This window comes from Dreissena polymorpha, chromosome 1, assembly GCF_020536995.1.
Source record: "Dreissena polymorpha isolate Duluth1 chromosome 1, UMN_Dpol_1.0, whole genome shotgun sequence".
Classification (NCBI taxonomy): Eukaryota; Metazoa; Mollusca; class Bivalvia; order Myida; family Dreissenidae; genus Dreissena; species Dreissena polymorpha.
Window position 1 is genome coordinate 27,983,191 of NC_068355.1, and position 27,742 is coordinate 28,010,932.

At 35.6% G+C, this 27,742-nt stretch overlaps 1 protein-coding gene across 1 annotated transcript in view; it reads right to left on the bottom strand.

Moving 5' to 3' along the window:
• Nucleotides 1-3,231: 3,231 nt before the first annotated feature.
• Nucleotides 3,232-27,742, bottom strand: part of LOC127864942 (uncharacterized) — a 32,304-nt gene continuing 7,793 nt past the window's right edge. The window contains exons 2-4 of the mRNA XM_052404834.1: nucleotides 16,038-16,100; nucleotides 14,233-15,042; nucleotides 3,232-4,315 (exon numbers count right to left, since the gene is read on the bottom strand). Of these exons, the coding sequence (XP_052260794.1) occupies nucleotides 3,247-4,315; nucleotides 14,233-14,567 (1,404 nt within the window). The 5' untranslated portion in view covers nucleotides 14,568-15,042; nucleotides 16,038-16,100 and the 3' untranslated portion in view covers nucleotides 3,232-3,246. The remainder of the gene's footprint in view (nucleotides 4,316-14,232; nucleotides 15,043-16,037; nucleotides 16,101-27,742) is intronic.

Sequence of the window (27,742 nt, forward strand, 5' to 3'; positions counted from 1 at the left end):
TGCCAGTCGTGATCAATGTACCTATGAAGTTTCATGATCCTAGGCCTTAGCGTTCTTTAGTTATCATCAGGACACTATCTGGTGGACGGACATAAGGACCGACAGGCCGACCTGTGCAAAACAATATACCCCCTCTTCTTCAAAAGGGGGGCACAATATGTGCCTTATGATTAATATGTCTCAATTATATTTCAATAAGATCTAAAAAAAAGTATATTACTAGCATAATATGATTTTATTCTTTTAATTTTAAGTATTAGAAATAGTTATATTAAATTTGTTTTTCTGAAATCAATGTACTTTTCGCACGAAAAAAATAAAAATCCCGAAATTGCATTTTTTCCCAAATTGGCCATGAAAAGGCCTGATAATTAAAACATCTTTGTTACCTTCTGTGTATTCAGGTCATCCTTGTCCACCACATCCTCAGCATCCTTGTCCTGACTCAGCAGCGACTGGAGCAGCAAAATAGCTAGATGTTTTTCTTGTATGTATATTTAGGACTCACACAAATTTATATAAATGTAATGAAAATCAATAACAGATGTTCAACAGCATAAAATATGGCAAATTAATAAATCTCACATCAAGTGTTACCTTTCTGTTAACATTGCGTAAAATATCAATATATGCTCCTCCAAAGATTACTTTAACAATATTTTATTTAAAAAATATTCATCCATATACATTTCTTACATGGCATGGTGTTTATAGAAGTCTAAAAATAGCCTCAGTTGCTATGTACATGAGCATCTATGTACAAATATGAAATTTTCAGTTAAAATGCTTTGTTTTTTCATGCACAGTTTACAAGAACTAAATGTTAGGACCAAAATGACACAAATGTTAAGACACCATAACATAATATGCATTAGATCTAATGTTCTAACAAAACCCCTCACATTGTGTAATTAGATAACAATATGTTCACATAAATTATTTGTATCTTTAACTACACACTTAATGTTGTATTGTAACATCACACACTACTATGTTCGTATGCTAAACAACACATTGTAATTAAAATACTAATCACTAATTACAACAACTAATACATACATGTACACACTATTCCACTCTGAACACCAGGATGTTGTTGTTGCTGTACTGTCCCACAATGATAGATGATGTTGTGCTGCTGTAGCAGACTGACCATGGGTACCACACTCCATCCACCTGAGTAGCCAGCGTAGCCAGCTTACTCTCTCCCTCCCAGCCCACCTGTAGTACAGTGTTGGACATGTATCCACAGACCAGCACCTGGCCTGCAGGGGTCACATGTAGACCAGTTGGGTGCTCTAGTGCTGGGTCTGTGTATGTAGCCAGGAGTGTGCCATCCCTGGCCAGGGTGAGAAGCTTGTTCTGCCAGAGGCTGGTGATGTACAGCCTGTCTCCTGTGGAACTCACAGCACACTTGTGTACTGCAAAACAGAGTAACATCAAGATATTGAATTACTGTCAATGTTAAATAATCTTATTAAACATACTGCAGTGATATTGTATTACGCATATGTTGCTATAAAGAGGCCTTTACACATCTAAAATATATGCATACATTTCAATGATTCAATAGTTAAGCGTGACAATAAACTTCAGTAGCAGAGCTATTGTGATAACCTTTGAAATGTTGAAATGCGACTGGTGAGTAAGATATGAATTGAAGTAAAACAATTACACAGATGGAAACAATTACACATACAGAAACAATTGCACAGTTCAATCAACATGTTTATACCATGTTACTATGTGCAGCATGAATAGATTTCCCATGCATGTATACATGTGATAACTATGTACTGAAATAAGTGAAATTGACCAAAGCAGTTATAATTCATGTGCCGTGTTACAACATTATTTGTGTTTTTCAAGTGTTTATAACAAAAAAAAATAATATTCAAAACAGCAGTTATTGACACTTTTCTAGCTAGTTAGTTACCAAACCAATTTCAACAGCAAAATGTTTCAATGAACATAGATCTACTACTATAATTGCAATGAAATTAATACATACATTTGAACACTTCATAAAAGAATACAACCACAAGAGTACCTTTGTTATATGGTGTTATGAAATTATTCAATTTATCAAACATATTGTACATGTACAATCATTAAACAAACACAAAATTAAGACAGGGTCAGAAAGTGTCTCTCTCCCAGGAACACAATTTCTATTTATAGACATGCCATGTAGTGACAGTCAAAATACTTCATTACTCATGTTTATAAATCAATATTTCTGAATCTTGTTTTGGCTACATTGCACTGTAGTATTCAAGGGCACATATGAATTATAAAACAATTTTTTTTATAATACATCAGCGGGTTTTCTGCTTTGACATCTGAATTTTATTTTATTTTCATCTCAAAAAGTATATAACTATAATTTATATGATTTAAAAAAAAAGATAAAGGCCTTATGGGTCAATATTTGCTAATTAAAAAAATAAATCCCAATTCGGTTCATTAAGTCGATAAAAATTTCCAAATTTGTCATTGTATGGATTTAAAACAAGAGCACAGCATAACAGGTGCCAATGCTCGGCTGCGAAAGCTTGTCAGATTTGTTTTTTTAGAGGTCACAGTGACCTTGACCTTTGACCTAGTGACCAAACATTTGGTGTGGTGAGTAGAACTCATCAAGGTTCATCTACATATGAAGTTTTAAAGTTGTAGGTAACAGCACTCTGATTTTAGAGCCTATATTAAAGTTTTATTTTAAAGGTCACAGTGACCTTTGACCTCGTGACCCAAAAATGGGTGTGGCGTGTAGAACTCATCAAGGTGCATGTACATTTGAAGTTTCAAAGTTGTAGGTGAAAGCACTTTGATTTAAGAGCGATTGTTAAGGTTTATGTTAAAGTTTTATGTAAGAGGTCACAGTTACCTTGACCTTTGACCTAGTGACCCAAAAATGGGTGTGGCGTGTAGAACTCATCAAGGTGCATCTACATATGAAGTTTCAAAGTTGTAGGTGGAAGCACTTTTAATTTAGAGCCTATGTTAAAGTTTTATATTAGAGGTCACAGTGACCTTGACCTTTGACATAGTGACCCAAAAATGGGTGTGGCGTGTAGAACTCATCAAGGTGCATTTACATATGAAGTTTTAAAGTTGTAGGTGGAAGCACTTTGATTTTCGAGCCAATGTTAAGGTTATAGCACAACGCCTACGACGGACGACGAGCTGGCTATGACAATACCTCGGGTTTTCTCTGAAAACAGCTGAGCTAATAACAAAATTTGACTAGACTCCTTTTCCCACAATGGCTAGAAAAATCCCTGTACATAATATAAATGTTATAAGGATGGATTCACCATGATTCTTACCTGCATTATAACCAAAAGCTTCATAGAGTCTGCAGATCAGTTTGCCACTCAGTGTGTATTTGTACAGTTCTTGACCAGAGGTGACAAAAAGGTCTCCTAGGTGATGGGCAATACCTGTACATTCATGTTGTAACTGAAACTTCCTGCCAGGAACAAGCTTTCCCTGGTTGACAGTGATAAACTGGACCTCATGTATCCTGCTATCCTGGTCATTCACAGCCACTGCAACCTCACTGGGTGTGATCAAACATATGGCCCGTGGATAAGCATTCACATCCCAGTGACTCACCACCTGGTACTGCTGGCTCAGAAGCTTGACTCTCTTATTATGGAAGTCTGCAACCAGGACCTGTCCGTCTGGAAGAACACATATGCCTGAGATATCACATGTAACTGAATCACTTGGTATTCTCACATTGTGCACAGACTTCCGCTGGACGTAAAACGCCTTGCCTGACTTTCCTAGCAGAGTCAATGCTTGCTGTATTATATGCTTACATTTTATGCTGGCTATAAGACAGAGCTCCTTATTATCTCCAATTTTCTGAACAAGTTCATGGAATTGTGACAAGTCATTGTGAAGAGTGGTGCATTTATGAATAGAACTTGTAACTGACTCTTTAATACTTAAAACTTCATCTTTCATCTCGTTAAGTTCCTTCGTAGTAATATTATCAAATTCATTCACGATAGAGAGAACACTCCTACACATCTCTTCTTTTAAATATTGCTCATTTCCGCCTGATGTACCCACAGAATTATTATCACATTCATCTATATAAGTATTTAAATTGCCAAGCATTTGCTCTATCATAACTGCACTATGTTCCTTGTATGTTCTCTGCAATGACTGAATGCTGGCCTTCTGACTGATTTGCAGGGTTTTAATTTCCCCCAGGACAGTTTCCAGCTCCACTGACAGCCCCTCTAGGCCTGTGGGCTGCGAGTTGGTCAGCTCCGAAATCTGGGTCACTTTACTGCACTGGCTGAAATAAACAATTAATACATGTACATACTAAGGAATAGTAAGTGATATTAAGTAATGCTTCAAACAAGTATAAAGTGTCAAATAAAAACATACATGGACAATAAATTAACGCTTCTTGGGCTTAACCCTTAAAGCGCTGGAGCTGAATTTTAAAGGCCTTTGCAAACAGTTTGGATCCAGATGAGACGCCACAGAACGTGGCGTCTCATCAGGATCCAAACTGTTTGCTATTCTGATAGTATTCTTTGAAAAAAATGAAGAAAATGCTTATTTTACAAATTCAGCAGACGACATTTTAGCAGACGACAAATTTCCCAGCATTCAAAGGGTTAATATGGAGGTATATAGATTTGCACTTTTCCATCCATCTGCGTGACTTTTCTGGCTTATATAACTCAACATGTATTCCTGCAACTTTAAAGTACAGTAACCAGGCATGTGAGCTAATGCGCACTTCTATATGTTGTTTCTGTTGTTTTCATCATAATTGTAGTAATGTCTTATATTTATACAAAAATGACATTTTAACATATGTGCAGTGTAAAATAAACAGTATTGCTTGCTACAAGAGGACTATCACTTTACATAAATATTTATCATTGTGTAATTTTACCCACATGCATAGTTTGATATGTCTTTTTTCAACATACCCAGAGTTATGGCCCTGTTTAGCAAAGAAATCACATTTAAAATTGTGTTGTGAGTAACTCAAAGAGTACAGCTGATAGAGGGATGAACTATTCTTAAAGTATAGCCCACCATGTGAAATTATGCACCTTGATATTTTTTTAAAGCTTTTTTTTACATAAGAAGAGTTATGTGACAATCCCTTTAACCAAACAATAATATTTTTTCAATTGTGAGAAGCGTTACTCAAATAGAGGGATACTTCTACAGTAACATAGTAATTGTCAGGTTAACGTGTGCAACTCCATATGTTTGTTCATAATTTAAAGACATTTGTGCAGTTGTGGGACAAATTGGATTGTAGAGGTATCCATGTACTAAGAATACATTTCTAGTACAGTACAGGCAACGTGTACTTTGACAAAAACGCGTGTCTGCGGTGGTCCATTTTCCCGATGGGTGACATTTCGCGGGGGGCGGACACGCTACTGACCGCGGTGTTCAGCGAACACCCAAAATCGCCGCGATTGCACGCTATCATTAACGGGAACACCCGTGATCACCGCAATGCCGCGCGGCCATTGATACATGTAATACCTGTCTGCGATGGTCATTCAAGAGTTTTAAATTTACATGTACAATGTACAAATGAACATAATAAACTACATGTATGTGCAAATGTATGCGTTCTTAAAGTGATATTATGGGCAACTAACAGTATTTGCAATATACAATGTAGGTGTGTATCGTAACCGTTGTTTGTTTTTTGTGTTTTCGCTCGATATACACTTGTATTTGTTAATGCAGCATCAACATAATTAAACAATATCCCGAAAAGAAAAATAATCCATTTGAATATCAACCGTACTTTCGTTTTGACAACTTACGACAGAAATGAATCGATGTACGATGCGAGTCTAAATGTAGTTTTCATGCAGATTCTTTCATACCACACAATGACACAATTTGGTTTTACGGATCATTTCAGGTTAGAGGGATGGGTGAGTCATGTAACATATCGAAAATAATATAATTTTTTTATAAACAACCGGTAACAAGATGAGTTGTAGATAATTTCAGATACCACATTCATTATAACTTATTGTTTTCACCCGTTTTTTTTTCAGCTCAATTCAACAGTAACAAAATGCCCATCACTTTAAATTATCTACAACTCGTCTTGCTTCCAGTGGTTAATAAAAAAATATAATATTCGATATTTTTCATGACAGTTCAGTCCTCTAAGCTGAAATGATCCGTAAAACAAATTTGTGTCTTTGTGTCGTATGAATGAATCTGCACTAAAATGAAATTTAGGTTTACATCGTACCCCTAATCATAACGAAAGTACAATTGATATTCAAATGATTTTTTGATTTTTCCGGGATATCGTTTTAGAATGTTGATGATGCATTCATAGATATAAGTTTATGTAAAGTGACAACACCAAAAAATAACCGACGGTTGCGATAGACACCTATAAACATTGCATATATTGTTAGATGCGCATAATATTACGTTAAATACTTAAAATATCCTTCGACCAGCATGTACATAAAAATAGACTATATTTACTTGTATTCATTATCGCTTAAAGCGGGTATATACGATTTTTTATGTGTGTTTAATTGTAATACATTGATAAAATATGTTACAATAACACAAAATAGGCAAGAAAAATTACACATTAAAGCCGAATTTCATAAAATGCAGCAAAGACAAATAAGCGCCCCGAGTCGATTGTGACGTACATATTTTCCTACAATAACCGAAGCATTCGTCTTTGCATTAGGATCGGAGTTAGTGTTCGTGTGTCGTATGAATAGATATCGTTGCAGGAATTCAAATAAACCGTTAAACTAAGTTTAGATTCACATCGTACATGTATGGTTTACATGCTAGCGAATTCGGCTGCACAGCCGTTTTAAATTTCAGAATTAAATATCTGGCTTATTTCGCATTTTTCGACACGTTCTTCTTAACTTTTATTTTAATTTATATTTAAATATATATATAATAAGTTTATTACACATTTTATATAAATTCATAAATATTTGACAACAACGTATATACCCGCTTTAAATGAAAGGGATCAATAATTTACGTTTATATTTAATTTTTTTTTTTTTGCGAACACGATGAACACCGCGGTAGATATAATGGGTCCGCGGTGATTCGCGGTGTCCACCTTATTGAAAACGGCCCCCGCGAATATTTGATCTGAACACCCATCGCGGGGGTCGTTTGGTAAGCGAACACCGTAAAATGAACACCGCGACGAGTGGCGTTTGTCAAAGTACACGTTGCCTGTACTGTAGTTTATATTGTTTTCAGTTTTAGTATCATTGTACACCTTGACCACACTATCCATAATAACACAAGCAAGAAAAGATCATTAATGCTCTTCCATCCCACAAAAAAACTAGCATGACGTATATTTAATGTCTATTCCCAAACTCAGTATGTACAGTCTAGCCTGTGATGAGCGACATATGACATGCAACCTGGTCTACTATCTCCCAATATTTGTTGCTATTTAACCTCTTGTGATTATTTTGCTTTTGTTGTTGTCATGTGATCTATTTGTGGAAAAGTAAAGACGCCATTGTTAAATGTTTGAATGGTCTAGTTAGCGTGTGCAACTCCATATGTTTGTTCAAAATGTTCCTAATTATTCTTGAGTTATCATCAGGAAACCATTTTACTGTTTCAAGTCACTGTGACCTTGACCTTTGACCTAGTTACCTGAAAATCAATAGGGGTGATCTGCCAGTGATGATCAATGTACTTATGAAGTTTCATGATCCTAGGCGTAAGCATTCTTGAGTTATCATCCGAATACCATTTTTCTAAGTTGAGTCACCGTAACATATTAATTGTCAGGTAAACTTGTGCAACTCCATATGTTTCTTCATAATTTTTTGACATTAATGCAGTTGTCTTAAAGGGGTTAAAATTCAATGATTAAATGCATTTAATAATGGCAGTACTGTAATATAACTTTTATCATAATTGAAAATCTGCTTATAATATTATTATGGGTATAACAGGAACTAAAACTGACTACTAAATCTTTATAATTTCATGTTATAATCTTCTGTGACCTTTGACCTATTGACCTTAAAACGGATTGACCTCTTAATTTTTCTCAATGTAAACATAAAACATGTTGCCTGGCTGTAGGTCAAAGCATTCCTTAGATATATTGTAGAACACAATTGGTCTACGGACCAACGGACTAAAGAACAGATGCAAAGCAAAATGACCCTGCTTCTTACAAAAGGGTCCTCTATTTCTAAATATAGTCCGAGTATTATCATTCTAGCCTGTGATAAGCGTCTTATCAAATGCAACCCAGCGATTTTTCTTCTTCTTTATAAAGTACCTATAAAAGGTAAACTTTCCCAATTGAAGAACAAGAGTTCCGCGGTCGGAGATGACCGCATTGAAGCCGGATTTTTGATTTAAATGACAGGAAAGTACCTTTCGTGTTTTTGTCAATGCAATACTTAAATTACTGAAATATTGTTCAAAGGTCAAAATCAAATGTAAGTACTTTTCAAGGCATGAGCAAACCTTGTGTTATGTTTTGAATGCATGCATATACATGAACAACAATAACATTTAAGGTCACAAATATGAACTTGAATTGACAATTAGGAAAGTTTGATCTCAATTTTTTTATTAGCAAATTAGTAACATATTGTTTGAAGTTTCCATCAATTTCATTATCAAATGTAAGAAAATAAACTTAGATGAAATAATACTATTTATTGTTTTGCTTTCACATACCTACAAATGAATGACCTTGAAATGTCCAGTGGTTACTTACTAGTTCTGGCCAACCATCATGTCAAGTTTCAAGACTCTAGGTCCAAGCATACCAAAGTTATAACAACTTTAACATTTTTATATTGAAGGTCACAGTGACCTTCACCTTCAAATGAATGACCTTGAAATGACCAGTGGTCATCTGTTAATCCTGGCCAACCTTCATGTCAAGTTTGAAGACTCTAGGTCCAAGCATACCAAAGTTATACCATGAAATAAGACTTTAACATTTTTACATTCAAGGTCACAGTGACCTTGACCTTCAAATGAATGACCTTGAAATGACCAGTGGTCATCTTCTAGTACTGGCCAATCTTTATTTCAAGTTTGAAGACTCTAGGTACAAGCATACCAAAGTTATAACATGAAATAAGAACTTTAACATTTTTACATTCAAGGTCACAGTGACCTTGACCTTCAAATGAATGACCTTGAAATGTCCAGTGGTTACTTACTAGTTCTGGCCAACCTTCATGTCAAGTTTCAAGACTCTAGGTCCAAGCATACCAAAGTTATAACAACTTTAACATTTTTACATTCAAGGTCACAGTGACCTTAACCTTCAAATGAATGACCTTGAAATGTCCAGTGGTTACTTACTAGTTCTGGCCAACCTTCATGTCAAGTTTCAAGACTCTAGGTCCAAGCATACCAAAGTTATAACAACTTTAACATTTTTATATTGAAGGTCACAGTGACCTTCACCTTCAAATGAATGACCTTGAAATGACCAGTGGTCATCTGTTAATCCTGGCCAACCTTCATGTCAAGTTTGAAGACTCTAGGTCCAAGCATACCAAAGTTATACCATGAAATAAGAACTTTAACATTTTTACATTCAAGGTCACAGTGACCTTGACCTTCAAATGAATGACCTTGAAATGACCAGTGGTTACTAACTAGTTATGGCCAACCTTCATGTCAAGTTTCAAGACTCTAGGTCCAAGCATACCAAAGTTATAACAACTTTAACATTTTTTATATTGAAGGTCACAGTGACCTTGACCTTCAAATGAATGACCTTGAAATGACCAGTGGTCATCTGTTAATCCTGGCCAACCTTCATGTCAAGTTTGAAGACTCTAGGTCCAAGCATACCAAAGTTATACCATGAAATAAGAACTTTAACATTTTCGAGCACGCCGCCACCCCGCCCGCCCGACAACATCAATCTATAAGCCGAGATTTTTTTGAAAAAAATCCGGCTAAAAACTACGAAATTCCAAATTGCTGTCTGAAAATTTCCAAAAAGAAAGGCAAATTCATTCTTTTTTTTTCAAGAAGTGCATTTTCTGCAAGTTAACAAACAAGTACAAGAGGGCCATGATGGCCCTGTATTGCTCTACTGCTGAAAAAGGCTGAAAATATTCTTGGCGTGTGCAAATACTTAAATATAGGCCCTATTTAAGCAAATGTACACTTTTGTGACCCCCTGGGCTAGGTCAAATTTAACCCCAGGGGCATAATTTGAGCAAACTTTGTAGAGGACAACTGTATCTCACTACATACGAAATGTGGTAGCCCTAGATCCTAGAGTTAAGGACAAGAATATTTTGAAAGTTTTCACAAAATAAGCAAGATATAAGCGTACACTACGCGCCCCGCGATTTTTGCCTAAATCACCGACCACCGCTTTAGGGCCGACATGGCAAATCGCAGTGACGCCGCAAATTGTGGTGAATCCACTCTGTGGTTGATTCAAGGTGATTTCACGGCGACCATCTGGCGATAAAGATCAGCTGTAGAATCATTGCGAAAACACCGCAAATCGCCTTGATTCGCGGTGACAACTAGATTTAAATTTCAACTTATTAACTAATGTCATCACTATTGACGATCACATTAGATCGCGAAAATGTATTCCAATATGAAAGTAAACACCGTACTTGCTGAATGTCAAATCCTGATTTACAAACAATATCTTTATTTGTTGAAATAACAATTGTACAGTACGGCTCACGCAAAACCAACAAAGTTCGCGGCTACAGATTCTTTTGTTCTCGAAGTTTCTCCGCAGCCACAACGAGTATTCACTTCGAAAGAAACAGGTACAGATAATAACCTGATATTTTTACTTCTACGCGATTGTTTTAACATTTCATCAGCTTTTCTGCATACTTCATACAATTACCATCGGATGTCATCTGTCAATGATTGTGTAGGTCAGTAACCATACCGAGGAAATTTTTATAGTTTAAAATCGGAAACAAGACTTGCTTTAAACGTCGAAATAAACGATATCTATTTGCTTGAGAATTGCTCAAATACACAGACGACACATATATATAAATAATGTTGACCATTTGAATAAAATCATTTAATGAAACATTACTAATTGTTTGTCTTTACAATTTCTTGAGCAATGTTGAAAAGCCTATACTTTTGAAAATGGAAGCTGTGATCATTCGGAATTATCGTTATTTTAAATGTTTCAAACATAGTTTGTTACACTTAAAATTAGGCGGTGAATTGTTTGATTTGGTGGCATTCTGTTTCATTTCGGACCCCATGCAATTTTTCAGATCATAATCTCTTTGCTTTATTACTCGAACTTGTTAGTTTCTGACCACGTGTGCTACTAAATGTAACCATAGGACTGTGTATTATGGTCCATGCAAGTTGCTTGGACCCGTGTTGAATGATCCTTAAATGTTACATAAGCATGTGCACTGTTGATTAAGTTGGCAGGGCTCAACATTAATGGTTGTCCTATTGCCCCTGGCAAGTAAAAGTTGGGTCCGGGCAAGTTATTTTATAATCTAGTTGTCCGCCTGGGCAAGTGCAAAAAAGAACAAAGAGCATTTAATTTAGACTTTAATTACACTTTAATTGCTCTAATCATTTTGTTAAATGTTCAAAAATAAAAAAGGTTTTGTGGTGTATCATTTTGATCTTTATTAAAAAATATGAGGTTTAAAGTTAATGTGATATTTCCTGTTTGGGCAAGTGGCTTTACGTTCAGGGCAAGTAGATTTTTTAAGTTCTTGCCCAGCAGGGCAAGTTGGTTTTTAGGTTAATGTTGAGCCCTGGTTGGTTTGTACAAAAGTTCTACTGAAAACCGCCGACTGCATCTTTGTTTTATTATCCAATCAAGCCCCAAACATCCAATATCCGGTGTATTACCAGAAACAAACTTAAGATAAGCATGCGTTGTCTGTCAAAACAATGATTGTATAGCTGTTACCCATATATGCTCTCAGAGAAAGACTTTTCTTTTTTAAAATTTAAATTGCTTAAAACATTTAAAATAACGATATTTATTTTCATTAGAATTGCTAATATATATATATATATATAAAAAAGTTTGACAAATTCAATAAACAGATATTGGTTTATTTTCACAAAATAAACTCACTTTCTTGATTCCCAGAAAATGATGTGTACATGTTGCATTTAATATAAATATAAATTAAGTTGTTTATTGGTCGTTGAAGAAGATCATGAACTGTACATGACACTTAAGTGTGTAGTCAGTATACAATACAATAATTGTTTCAATAATGAAGGAACTGAAACAGCGCAACGGTTACAATACAGCGTGTATGACATTCTTTAGGACTCTTATCATCAATATTAACCAGAATTCGCTTTTAAAATGGAAATCGGGCATATGCGGGATTATCGAGCAATGGATAAAGACGGAAGAAGTTGCATGAATGTGATTGAGACAGTTGAAACGTATGTATCGGGGAATCGAGAGACTCGAGAAAATACGACGATTACATTACAATCAGTTATGAGTTCTCCATGGCTTCAAACTGTTAATTGCATAACCAATAACGCAATTATCACTCCTCCAGTTGCGGCATCATACAGCTAGGTATGAACACTGTTTTGTTTTATACGCAGCATTTAAAAAGTAAAAAATAACCTGTCGGGGACATGGGTGTGAAATACATGTTGAAATTTTTAAAAGGCTACTCTCTTATATCTGCCAACAATGCTAATAATCCCATATTGCTATAATCTTTGTGAAATTTCAATCGCAACTTATATACCAATTATGGCCATACAACTTTTACAGTTAGCACTTTGAAGGCTTTTTTTACCTGACCCGAAAAAATATTATCCTTAAACAATTAACATGTGTTGAAAACCATATAGCATATCCCTTTATGCTATGTACTTTGTGAAACAATTGTTTTAATGTATGAAACCAATTTGTGTATAGTAATACTATTAGTATTATCTGTCTACTCCAAATTAACATTGACCAACTCTAAAAAAAACTATTTTGGTAATAAATAATATTTATTTCATACAATATTTGTCTGTAGAAGTGTAGTGTTAAGCATCCGCTTACAGTTTACAGTTTTTAAATTATACTATGTTAATATGACAGAAGTGGTTTCATTTGTTTTAGATACTTGATCTACATTACAGCCAACGCGGAACAAACATAATCTGCGGCTACGCCACGGCCCACAATTTAGTTTGCGGCGGGCGTGTCGAGTGTTCACGGGCGTATTGCTGAGGCACTTGGCATCGATCTGCGCATTGACGCAGTCTGTTTTAACCTAGCCTACTTTCACAGAGTAAATCCGCCGCATACATACGCGGCAGATTGAGTGAAAAGATATACATCTACATGTACATTTGTGTAGCATAGAAACATAGATTTGTGCTACTTTCATATTAATTATTTTCACGTTTTAATAAGCGATATGGCACTAAGAGCGCTTTAACAAATTATCGTTGAATAAATTACGCACAATGTTAATGTTTCGTTTGATTCTGAAATGAGCTTTCTTAAATTTGTAATCCGCAACACACTTCCGAATTTTAATGCTAATGCTACATTAACAAATTCTAGCGTCAAATAAACAGTGCGTCATCTGGGGTCATCTGCGAGTCATGATCAATCTACCCATGAAGTTTCATGATCCTAGGCGTATGCATTCTTGAGTTCTCATCCGGAAACCATTTTACTATTTCGGGTCACCGTGACCTTGACCTAGTGACCTCAAAATCAATAGGGTTCATCTGCAAGCATGATCAATCTACCCATGAAGTTTCATGATCCTAGGCATATGCATTCTTGAGTTATCATCCGGAAACCATTTTACTATTTCGGGTCACCGTGACCTTGACCTTTGACCTAGTGACCTCAAAATCAATAGGGGTCATCTGCAAGTCATGATCAATCTACCCATGAAGTTTCATGATCCTAGGCGTATGCGTTCTTAAGTTATCATCCGGAAACCAATTTACTATTTCGGGTCACCGTGACCTTGACCTTTGACCTAGTGACCTCAAAATCAATAGGGGTCATCTGCGAGTCATGATCAATCTACCTATGAAGTTTCATGATCCTAGGCGTATGCGTTCTTGAGTTATCATCCGGAAACCACCTGGTGGATGGACCGACCGACCGACATGAGCAAAGCAATATACCCCCTCTTCTTCGAAGGGGGGCATAATTATTAATAACTAAAGGAATATAAATGTGTGAGATACCTGTGAATTGTTCCAACACATGCAGAGCAGCACAGCTGACCGTGGTCATGGCAAAACTGTGTCAGTGATTCATCCGCATGCACCTCACACTTCCTGAGAAAATCTTCCACTGCCTTAGAAACTGGCCATTTCTTAATATCCTCCCTTCCACATGTCATATGTTTTGTAAACAACTGACTATGCAGGATAACACATTTTTTACAATAAAACCTTAAACATTGTTCACAATAAATGTCTGCAGATTCCGTAAGATTCTGCTCTAAACAACATGTGCAAGAAAAGTCTTCAACCATACGCAAACGTTTTGGAACTGAAGACAATGAACCTGTTGCCATTTTGTTACTGTTTATAATGTTAAAACCTTTTTGTTCATATCGTTCAAGTATATTTCTTGTGAAATATGAAAACAATAAAGCTAGTTCCAGAAGTTTATCAACCTTAGAAGTTAAAATTAACACTGAAACACGGATAAATTCAAACACAAGATGCACAATAAAACTTTTCAACCAAAGGCCAACGTTTCACAACATTAGACAATGAACCTGTCGCCAATTTTGATACTCTAGTGTATGAAGTTTTACATGTTAAAGTACATGTAGTTAAAGTATAATACTGTTAAAATAGTCTATAATACTGTAACCCGGATGGCTACGGCTGTGTTGTATCCCAATAAACAAGACATCATAAATAAGATAGTTCACAGTTCACTACATTTAATAATGTAGGAATGCTTTTCAGTCCATAATGAAATAAAATGTACATACAGACGAGAATTCAAATAGCAGCTAATCCTTCAGTACAAATCAGGATCTGAAAATATATAAAACAATAAAATACTAAACAATAAAACAACAGTTCTGTTCAAGTGGCCTTAACATTTGTTTATATGACTCAACCACGCATATAAGATTTAGGTACAACAATGACAACAATACATGTGTAAGAATTATTACACAAAACGCAGCATCAAAAAAACAAGGGCTGTTTGTAAAACATGCATTTCCCCCTATACGGGCTGTCAGTTGTAGTGGCAGCCATAGTGTGAATACGTTCTTTGGCACTGTCACCTTGACCTTTGACCTAGTGACCTGAAAATCAATAGGGGTCATTTAAGAGTCATGATCAATGTATCTATGAAGTTTCATGACCCTAGGCAGTGTTTTTTTTTATGAAATATTCGGCGTTATTCGACCCCATTCCCCCATCTCTAGAGTATATATTTTTCCCCCAAATATTGGAAAAATTCCCCTCTCGGAAGTGTTATTAAATTTTAATCACTACCTCATTTAAATACGTCTTTCGTTACGAATTTTATTTATTTACTATATTTTCCTGAACTGCCACATCCGCGTGTTTACTTTCTTTTAGCCTTTACTCCTTTACCGCAAACAGTATGTAGTTAACTATCACGACTTTCGCTTTACGACATCTACCGCAAACCGTACTTATTCCACCATGTCGCACAACAGCAAACGCTATCAGAACAAGGGCTGTTTGTAAAACATGCATGCCCCCCATATGGGCTCTCCGTTGTAGTGACAGCCATTGTGTGAATATGTTTTTTGTCACTGTGACCTTGACCTTTGACTTAGTGACCTGAAAATCTATAGGGGTCATCTGTAAGTCATGATCAATCTACCTATCAAGTTTCATGATCCTAGGCCCAAGCGTTCTTGAGTTATCATCCGGAAACCTCCTGGTGGACGGACCGACCGACATGTGCAAAGCAATATATCCCCTCTTCTTCGAAGGGAGGCATAAAAATATATCATTCAACACATTGATACAATGTCTACAATTCTTACCAATTTATGGAATCGAGTCCCTGTCTCTTTCACTTCAGTCTCTCCTCTTTTAACCTGCCGGTGCTGTAAATTCGAGCATGCAAACAGATAACAGTTTCAACTGAGTGTATAAGTTGCTTTCTTAACGTGAATTTATTAATTTGCTGCCATTCGCGAAATCACGTGATTTGAACATTAAAAATTTTCAAACCATAGGCGCTGGATGTCAATGACAATGTTTTTTGTTTTTTTAAATTTATTTGTTGTTTAGCTACCCGTTGTTTAATATAATGCCAGTGTTTTTTATGGCAATTTCGGGGCCGATATTCGGCCCCATTCCCCTTAAAAAAAAAAGGTATATATTTTCCCTCTATTTTGTAGAAAAAATCTCCTCCAGAAGTTTTAAAAAAAACAAAAAAAAAATTATTTTTTTTTCAGAAAGAACTGTCTTATGATACATATATCTCATATTTTTTTTCATAAACAACTTACAAAGTATATAAATATAATATTATAATGATTTTGAATTATCATAAAGAGTTAAATTAGTTTTTCCCAAATCAGTTGTCACTTTTCACATGAATCCAGTGTTCTCCAGAAGCACCGGCGGCCGGCGATTTCGCCGGTTACTAACAATCTAGGCGCCGGCTACTTTTCTCAAAAATATACATTCGAAACGCCACAAAAACGCCTGTGTTTATACAAATTTTGACGCCATACTTTCGCTTTTGTGTTTAAACAAACTAGCTCGAAGTTAATATTCAAATGCGCATTATTTTCGCGCAGAGACAAGCACGGATAAACAATCGATAGTTCGTATCTTTACGTAACAGTTTTTCACCGCTTTATTGCACGCTCGTTTAGGGCGGATATTTACGAACACAGGTATTTTTAGCTAACTACAGTAAGTTTACGGCTGGCTAATTTAACCTTCGACCGGTCATTTTCCAATTAATGCGCTGTATTTAAAGCGTTTGTTTGAAATAGTTGTTTAGAAGCAGACGTCACGATGCCTTCACCTAAAAAAAGACTTACACAGTGCCAAGTAGACACAAGTCAAAGAACCCTCGCAGATTTTTGTAGGCGAATTCAAGGTAGAATGAAAAATCCATAAATAGACCCATTATATATACGATCAAAACTTATTAGTTGATGTGAGAAATCATTTATAACTCAGCAGAAATCATTTATAACTCAGCACCTTGCATGTAATCGGTAGACTTTGTAATGTTCTTCTGCATTCATTAACGGCTGCTACGTGGAGTTGCTTTGTTTATACCAGTACAAAATCGGTCATATTTATAAAGATGATTGTACGAGATACTTGTGTCGGACACGTTTGATATATAACGCGCTTTTTTTTCAAATTAATACTGTGTATTAGCAATGGATAATTGTACACGCCTTTGTATAAAGAATAGTTATGTATTTGAATATAAGCGTGCACACCAAGCCCTTGACCTAGCGCATGACTCTGACTCTAACTCTGATTCAGATTGTTGAAATAAAAAAAGTTGCAATTAAAATGCATTTTTTTAATTTTAGAGATTTCAAATAAATATTTCATTTTCTATGACAAATGCTTTATTACTTTCATAAAAAAAACACCCTAAAATGCGCCAGATCGGCATTTCACTCCATTAATTCATTTTTTCCCCATACCCCCCTGAACGGAGGGGATACCCTTCCCAAACCTACCCCGCTCGCCGCTTCGCGGCTTGTGAACACGGCATGCCGTGTGCATTATCGCCGGCTACTCTGTTACTATCGCTGGCTACTCCGTTTTTTACGGAGAACACTGTGAATCTCATTTTTTCCCAAAATGGCCAGGGAAAGGCCTGATGTATCTATATTGTGTCAACATTTGTTGATAAAAACATTCCAATTTGCTCCATTTTATTGATAAAAAATGCTCAAATTTGCCATTTTATCGATTAAAAAAATTCCAATTAGACTGAAATTGGCTAGGAAAACTGAGACTGTGCATGACGGCTGAACTGTCTGAAACTAATGTTGAAACAATCATTGATATGTATTTAAGAAAAAGGACAGAGACATTCAGCTGTGAATATTGCATTCATACATACAGTTCAACCCCTACTTCCGGTCACCTCTCATCGCCGGTCGCCCCGTGTAGGCGGCCGGTGTGTGCCACGACTGTCGATAAACACTCTATAATGCACCCCTCTTAAGCGGTAACCCCGTTTCTCCGGCCAGCGGCCAGCTATTTTGCATCCCAAATGTTAAATTTCCCCCATATGAGTGGTCTCGCGCGAGTAAGTCAGTCATGTACATTGGCAAAATTACACCGACGCAACGGCGATAAAATCAATACTTACTTCCAGACTGCGCTTTAGGCTCTCTAGTACTGAAGCGTGTTGTGTAATAAACATTTTGACAGCCAGTTTGCAAATTGCAATTAATTAGCGGCAGATTATCGGGTTATCGGGTTAAAAGCAATATGGGACCGTTTGATCTTTTTGTTTCCGCAATTATTACGGTATTCTCATTTGGGAATTAAACAAAGCATTCATATTTGTTTTTATATTTGCAATTATTTCAATATATTAATTCTGATAAAACCCTTTACGCGGCGAAAAAATGTTTTTTTTATAATTTGTGCATGAAAAGCACGATTGCCAGGAGGATTACACCGGGTTGCTATAATCAGTCTCTAAAGTAACTGGAGGAGATCACTGTCGGGACCAATTCGCGCGGTAGGTATTACAAAGCCATAAAACTGCAATAAACCAATTAAATTATCGATTGATAGTGACACGGGAGTTATTCACGCATAACTGATTCACAACTGTTCCAATCTTAAGTGCATTGGGACCATACAACGCGCATTGTGTAAACAATGAATAATGAGAATGATTCTTTTTCATTCACTTGATTCTGATGATGATATTGATGATGATTAGAAAGATGAATATTATTTTTTTGAATGAACATTTTGTTTAATAGCTGATTTTAGAAAGAAAGAAATACTAGTACAATTATTTTAAGTCTACATTGTTTAGTATATGTACACATAATTACTATTTTGTTTATACCAAAATTGTACAGTTGGCCATGCACTCATCAACTCCAGACTCCCTATGACCCAACCCCCTCTTAAGAGGCCACCTCGCTTAAGCAGCCAATTCGGCCGTTTCCCTTGACTGGCTGCTTAAGAGGGGTTGGACTGTGCATGTGTATTCATATGATAAATATCATTACATAAAAAAGACTGAATTTGTAATTTTCCACTTTTCCTAAAAAACGACGCGTTTTTCCCCTTTGGACGGGCCCCGCCACCATTCCCCTATAAGTGAAAAAAAACACTGAATGCATACACATACTAAATTAATAAAAATCTTCTGACAAAACGTCTTCTTAAAAAAAAAGATAGTTCGACTATGTACATAGCTGGATTGGCACCAATCGACCGCCCCAGGTTTTAACTAGTGGTTTTTACCGGTTAAAACTGCCCCGTTCAATACTCTTGAAGTGGTCATTACTGGTCAATACTGGTTGATTGAACTTTACCCCCAATTTTGATTAATATCCCAAGCTAAATTAAACAAGATTGATAATACAAATTAAACAGACATGTTGCCAATAATGTCTTTAGCTATTAATGCCCACTATTTTATAAATATTGTTCATGCAATTTGTTGGCCAATCTCTCAAAATTTTGCAAATTAGTCAAAGTTGCAGTTGGCCAATTGGATTTTTCTGGTCGATTGAACTTTAATTTTGTTTTATAATGAATGTTCAGATAATACTGTGCTTGATTCAACAAGAATGACAATATGACAATATTGATGTGCACTATCAAAAGTATATTCAATGTTTTTGAGATTTAAATAGGTTGGGGCACCAAAAACTGATAATAGGGCTTTAAATGGCACCTTTTTGACACGACCCTTACCTGTCATGTATTCTTGCCTAGATTTCTTTGAATTCTTTTTAAACAAAATAGTGAAACAATATTTTATTTTCCATCGATATAAAAAAAAAGAAATAATTATTAAAATAACTAAATAACTGAAGAGTCTTGAGTACACCCACAATTGTAAAAACATATTTTTTGGCACAATCAAGAACTTTGATTGCTTATTCATTTGAAGACCAATTGAACTTATAAATATGAAAGGAGAAAAAAACTTCTTAATACAGAAAAGAGACAAGTTAGATGTTACTATTAAATTAAAAGCAAGTTATATCTCCTTTTGTTTGAGTGATATGAAATACAGTACACTCCACGCGTTTTCCCCAATTTCCCTCCATACGCCGCGTGCAGTAACGCCGCGTGCAGTAACGCCGTGGAGATTAAGGAAATTTCGCAATACGTGGCGTTTGCATGATTTTGGACACCGCGTTGAACGATCGGCAAAATTGATAAGCCGAGGCGGCGGCCCTCGGCGTTGGCAACGCGGCGAAACTCCGTGTTTAACGAGATTACGATAAATTTAACTTTGTTTGACTTCCTGATTTTCACATAAAATTACATTTATTACAAGTATATATATATATTTATTTATATGTATATATAATATACCATTAAATAACAACCAAGATAGATCGATCCCCACGTGGTTGTAGAAGTAGTTGTATAGAAAACTCGTTGATTTATGACAAACAAATCGTCGTCTTTAAACTCATACTTACCAATTAATATAATCACAGTTTGCAACATTGTTTTTATTTTGATAATTTAATTCAAAGTTTTCATGTACGCAGGTGTTTTTTCTATACTGAACATGTAAACAAATGACCGAGGACCCTATTAAAAGTCTCGGAAATATGTGTGAAAAGGAAAGCCGCTTCCTGTCTGAACGCATAACTTACTCTAGTAAACACGTTCAACAATGCATAAAAAAAAGGAATGGTTTTAATTGTCGGAACAAAGTCAATTCTCTGCTCACTAATGCATTTATTTTATCTTTGTAGGTAGGTTATTCCATTGATTGTCAGGGCTTGCACTAAGCGGCGTACGGCCGTAAATTACGCCCGATAATGGTTTCCATACGCCGATAACAAAAACCCATGACGTCCACTATACTTCCTTAAAATTGGTCATACGCCGAAAATAGCAACCCGTAACGTAAGCTGTCGATTAAAATAATACTTCAATCAACACTGCTTTCTGCCGACTCAATGTGTTTTGCACACGTCTCGATCAGTCTAAACTTCGCCTCCTTATATTTGATACCGCCCGCAGGTGATTAGCAAGTTTATTGTGTGTTGTTTATCTAACGGTTACACAATTTACCCCCGCGCGGATCGCAAATTGACCGTGACAAACCAGTCGCTTAATATTGGTTGCTATAACAACACACTCGTGCCTCTTTGCGCGTGTCGCATGTTGTCTAATGATTAGGAGATAATTGCTGGTTTGGGGCAGACGGCACGGTAAAAGAAAGACGGCAAAAATAATTAAAGAAAAACAAAACTGATCAAAGTTTAATTAATTACGTAGATTCACTACCGTATAAGTTCCCGCGAGTTTTCTCAGTTTGTTAATTCACCGATAATTACGAGTAATAACCATCTTATATAAACTGGAATCACAATTCATTTTCTATACCAACATGTCATTTTACTAGTCAGAAACATTCAGAAAACACATTTCCTGGATTAGATATAACTTATCCGAGTAGAATTAAATTGCTACGCCATGACCTTCGACATTGCAAATGGCTGACCTATTGTAACATTCAACCCGCGTTCAGTTCAAAGCTGGCGATTCAAATTACAAGTAATGTTGATTCAATAATGGAGAAAACATAAAATGGATTTAACAAACTTTTGATAAGGTTTGTTAAACCAGATAACAACAAGGAAAGTTTGGATTATTAAAGTTAAACTGGTAAGGCATTTATAAAGTGTACATATTTCGGACATGTATAGTATTCGGATAAACAGTAATAGATATACTAGATGCTCCATCATGACCATTCATTAAGATTGTGTTTTGTTGCAAATGCAGTCATAGGGGTGAGGATAATAAAATGACAATAAATATGTGATGAAAACTTGCAACCGCACATATCTCAAATAACTTAAATGTGTTGAATGACTTAAATGTGTTATGATTATTAATCAATTAATAAATAATTTAATTTAAGTAGATTTTAAGAAGAATTTATTGTTTTTACAAATGAACATAGAAAAATGATAGAAATAATAAAAGTTTTGAAATTAACATGTTTTGTCGATATTGTTTGCACAAACTTATACCCTCATTTTCCAAACTTCTCCCTATTTTTAAAGCCTAGGGTAGTTTCCGCCTTGTTGTATGATATATCTAGTTACTTTCACAGATGTACAGTGACCCAAAATGGATGGGAAGAGTTTGTGATCATTTACGCAGTTGACATTCTGTTAACATCAACATTAAAGTGGTTTGGACTTCCAACATTTTTGAGTGGGACTTCCATAAGTAAAGGGCAGGAAGTCAGGACTTCCAAAATTTATTTCTTAGTGCAAGCCCTGGATTGTTAAATAGGTGGTAAATATAGAGTTGATGTTGCCTTAAATATTCACAGTTGTATTCTAGTTGCGTCGACATTCAAAACAATGTTTACCAGTAATTATGGACCAAATCGGCAGAGTGACATTTACACATGTTAATCCATTTTGTTTAAACAACACATAACGCCAAACACTTTATCCAGTTCCGTCCAGATGTTCTCTTTAATCAGTATACAATACAATTACTGTTTCAATAATTACTATACTAAAATACCGTAACGATAAAGATATGTGAATTGAAATTAATTTGGAGGAAATATAAATTATTCGAGATATAATTGTGTTAAAAAATACCAAAGAAACTGTTAACCGAAATCAACAGAATTCAGTGTTCTCTGCACTACAAAGTTTGTATCAAAAAATCAATACACACACGCTTTACACGCTTTTCACGCATAAACCTTGAACTTGTACATTGCATCATATTTTCGCGCGCTTTTGTCGGGAAATAAATATGATGACTGTATATTGGAAGCATTTGTAAACGTCGTGTTAACATAAAAAATCGGAAGCGTGTTTCGGATTACAAACAATTATTCTCATTTGGAAATTAAACGGAACATTTATTCTGGTGTTATAAGTGTTATGAATTAAATATTAATTGGTCAAAACGCTTTACCTGTCGTATATTCATTCATATTATCGACGTACCTGTGAATAAAAACATATATGAATCGTTTATACAATTATCTCTATTTTTATAAGCCACAGTATTTAAACAATTTTTAATGACAATGTTTTTCATTTTTTTGGCATGCCCAGTAGCACACTGCTAACGCGGTGTTGCGCAGCGGTCGCTGATAAGAACGGAAATTGTCTGCATTTACCGACTAGGCAAAAGTAATACACGCCGCGGGTATAGCGAACTCGGCGGAACGCCGCGTTTTACCTCGCTAACAAACTCCGCGTTTACACTCGCTAGCAGGAAAAAAAACGTGGCGTTAGCGCGTGTTTTGAGGAAAACGCGTGGAGTGTACTGTAGCCTAAGGGCAGATTTGCTTCATTGTCAAACTCAGAGAAATAACACAGCATGCATTTTATTACCAATTTAGGCTTAGGGGCCAGATTTATGACACTAGAAAACACATGAGGTCTGTTTGTCCATCTGCTTATCAAATAGATACATCAATACAATGTAGATCAGTGAAATACTTTGGTAACTACAATAGTAATAATACTTTAGTTACAGATGTGATACACTGAGATAAAGATATTGCCTTTATGAACCTTATGTATTTGAGGCCGTTTCCATAATAATAAGTAAGTTATTTTTTCACAACTTTTAAGATTTTTTTTTACAATTAATAACTAAAAAAAGTTTATCAATTACAGAATTATTATTGATTTAATATAGAATACATGTAGCTTAAAGTCTTCCTTTGTGATGTTTAAATGCTATAATTTTAAATCGACCAGTATTGACCTGTTTTAACCTGGTATTGACCACCGGCCTGGTCAATACTCAATTGACCGGTCAATATGCCAACCCTGGTACATAGATATTGACAAGGTAAATCACTTGTCATTTTCTAAAGCAACGGAAGTGCGTCATTATGCGTTATTAAATTGCTGTCAACCCGCTCGCTTATTGAAATGAGCAAGCAGGCCGGGAACCTCGCTCTTTCTCTATTTACTTTCAGTTTCAACAGAAACATCCATAGGATATGTGATAAATCCTTGTAACTATTGTTTCTCACAATTAATGGGGCAATCAACAAAAGATATTGTAAATTGCATACACATGAATCATTCCTTACCAATTCGTCTGCCATGGTGATTTCCAGAAAAAAATCAGCACGTCAAAAATCAAATCTGGCGCCCACAGTGTTAAGTGGCTGTTATTATGTATAAAGAGCGAGGTTCCCGGCCTGCGCCCGCATATCAATAAGGGAGCGGGATGACAGCGATTTAATTATTAATGACGCACTTCCGTTGCTTTAGAAAGTAGCGAGTGATTTACCTTGTCAATATCTATACATACATAGTCGAACTATCCTTTTTTTAAGAAGACGTTTTGTTGGAAGATTTTTATTAATAGACGAGTTAATTGTTATTGTTTACATTTGGGATTTTCCGCGCATGCGCACTGACTGGTTGGCAGAAACACTAGTTACAGTCACGTAAAACATGTATAAAGGGCTTTTGTTTAGTCAATTAAACGATAAAAAATCCGAAATAAACACTACAACTCTTAAACAATAGTGCAAATATATCATATTTTGTACCAATAAATGTATATTCATATATATAATTTCCTCTTTATAAAATACAAATTACTTATTAGCATGAGAGTAAACGTGGTCGGAAGACTAAATACTGACAATACCACACAACAAAACAATAAATTAGCCGTATTCTTTTGTAAAGTAAGACTTTAAACAAGATGTGTTTGTGAAACACCAATGTCCCCCTATATGATGTTTGACATTGTAAGATGACCTTGACCTTGTGAAGGATGACCTTGATCTTGACCTTTCACCACTCAAAATGTGCAGCTCCATGAGATACACATGCATGCCAAATATCAAGTTGCTATCTTCAATTTTGCAAAAGTATTCATAAAATAAGCGATTTGGGCCACATATACACATGTATCTGACCTCTGACCTTGAAGGATGACCTTGACCTTTCACCGCTCAAAATGAGCAGCTCCATGAGATGCACATGCATGCCAAATATCAAGTTGCTATCTTCAATATTGCAAAAGTATTCATAAAATGAGCGATTTTGGCCACATATATTTGACCTCTGACCTTGAAGGATGACCTTGACCTTTCACCACTCAAAATGTGCAGCTTCATGAGATACACATGCATGCCAAATATGAAGTTGCTATCTTCAATATAGCAAAAGTTATTGCAAAATGTTTAAGTTGGCGCAAACAGACAGACAGACAGACCAACAGACAGGGCAAAAACAATATGTCCCCCACTACTTTAGTGGGGGACATAAAAATGATATTTCAAAAACTTATAAAACATATATTAATTTGATTATAACTATAAACGGTGTGGATATTGTAATTGTTCATCAGCGATCAAAAGTGTATTATAAGAGGCGCATTTAATCAATTATAAAACAAAGCCATAAAAACGGAATACATTACAATCGTTAAATGTTGTGTTTATTTTCTTTTCCATAGAATGAATTTCCGTTTCGTTTCCATTGAATTACAATATTAATAAATTTTAATATACAAATGGAAATAAAACCTGCATCTTGTGCAAATTGAACTGTCTTTGCATGTATATTGAAATCTCTTAACAAGTAATAAGGAGTGATGCATGTAACAATCTAGCATTTTATGATATATATATTTATTTAATTTATTTTACGCAAATATTGTTTATCCATTGAGATTGCTTGGTTTCATGATGGTGTTACGTGCACTGCAAGGACGTACAATCTTTACACTAAATTGCCGAGTTGACATTTGCCGGTACCCGTGTTAAATACATCAATTGTGTAGCAGTAATATTGCACAATATTTGAAATTTAAAGTTATAAAGCACTGTATTATTATGATTAAACTGGCTAACATATAGATGCACATGTTCCCGTTAATCCGTTCCGGACAAATATCTCCTTTTTTTAATATGTTAAATTATTTATTAAAGCAAATGCTACGTATTTTCGCTTAAATATTTGGCTTGCTCAATATGACTACTCAATATGCCAAGAGATGACATGGAGGTATCATAAAGTCCGCCACATGTGGTCTATGCAGGTCCCTATGTTATTGACACCGGCATGTTTTCTGTGTAATTGTCTGGGCAGTCTCCAATCATAACGAGATAATATGCTTGTGACAAACAACGGTGCAATTGAACACGGTTAGAAATGCTGAAACAAAAGTGTCAAATTTGGTGTGCACCATTAAATTAAACAATTAGATTTATGAATTTATTTGTTGTGTAACAATGTAAGTTTGTACAGATATATTAAGGTTAAAATCAGTTTCTATATGTTGCGAACAAAAAGCGATCTATTTGTTGTATGTTTTCATCCTTATTTGTGTTCTTTCATTAAATTTAATTTATTCTAAAAGAATTTCTATTCCTGAAATATTGTATCTTAAATGGACGTGAAGATGCGTTTAGTAGAGATTTTTGTGGTAACCAATGATACAGAGCTCATAGATAGTGTTCCACTCCAGAGCTCGATTTTAGTTATAACAAATAATAACAACAATATAATCGTTCCAAAAATGAATTTCCACGCATGCTTACAATGTATGTTTTATTCAGACATAAATAGTAACATTATATTTGATACAGTTCATGATTATCAATAAAAACGATGATTATGTCAACCTTCTCTATATGCGCTTATATGAATTCCACCTCTTTTTGCCAACCAGCGGGCGGAGTCTAAACTTTGCAGGTGCGTGTGACGTCACGCGTTAACTCGTCTATTCAGACTCCTTAAAAAGTAGGGCACGGCTCTTTGCCGATGATACGGTGGTCTACCTCACCATTAATAAAGAAAATGATTGTTACACACTCCAAAATGACCTACACAAAATAGAACAAGGGACAAAATTGTCACAAAACCAGGTTTTCATTGTGAAAAAAAAATCTGATAAAGGGAGAAAACTCAAACTGAACTTTTGAAATGACCAAAAAAAATTAACCCCCTTTGTAAGTTTTTTTTTTTTTAAATCTATTTTTAGTTGTGGCGACCTTGACATTGGAGATATTGACGTGATTCTTTCGTGGGACACACCGTCCCATGATGGTGAACAAATGTGCCAAATGATTTTAAAATCTCACAATGAATGACATAGTTATGGCCAGGACAAGCTCATTTATGGCCATTTTTGACCTTTGAACTCAAAGTGTGACCTTGACCTTGGAGATATCGAAGTAATTATTTCGCGCGACACACCGTCCAATGATGGAGAACAAATGTGCCAAATGATTTTAAAATCCGACGATGAACGACATAGTTATGGCTCGGACAAGCTCATTTATGGCCATTTTTGACCTTTGAACTCAAAGTGTGACCTTGACTTTGGAGATATCGACGTAATTATTTCGCGCGACACACCGTCCAATGATGGTGAACAAATGTGCCAAATGATTTTAAAATCTGACAATGAACGACATAGTTATGGCCCGGACAAGCTTATTCCGCCAGCCCGCCAGCCAGCCAGCCCGCCCGCATTCGCCAATCTAATAACCAGTTTTTTCCTTCGGAAAACC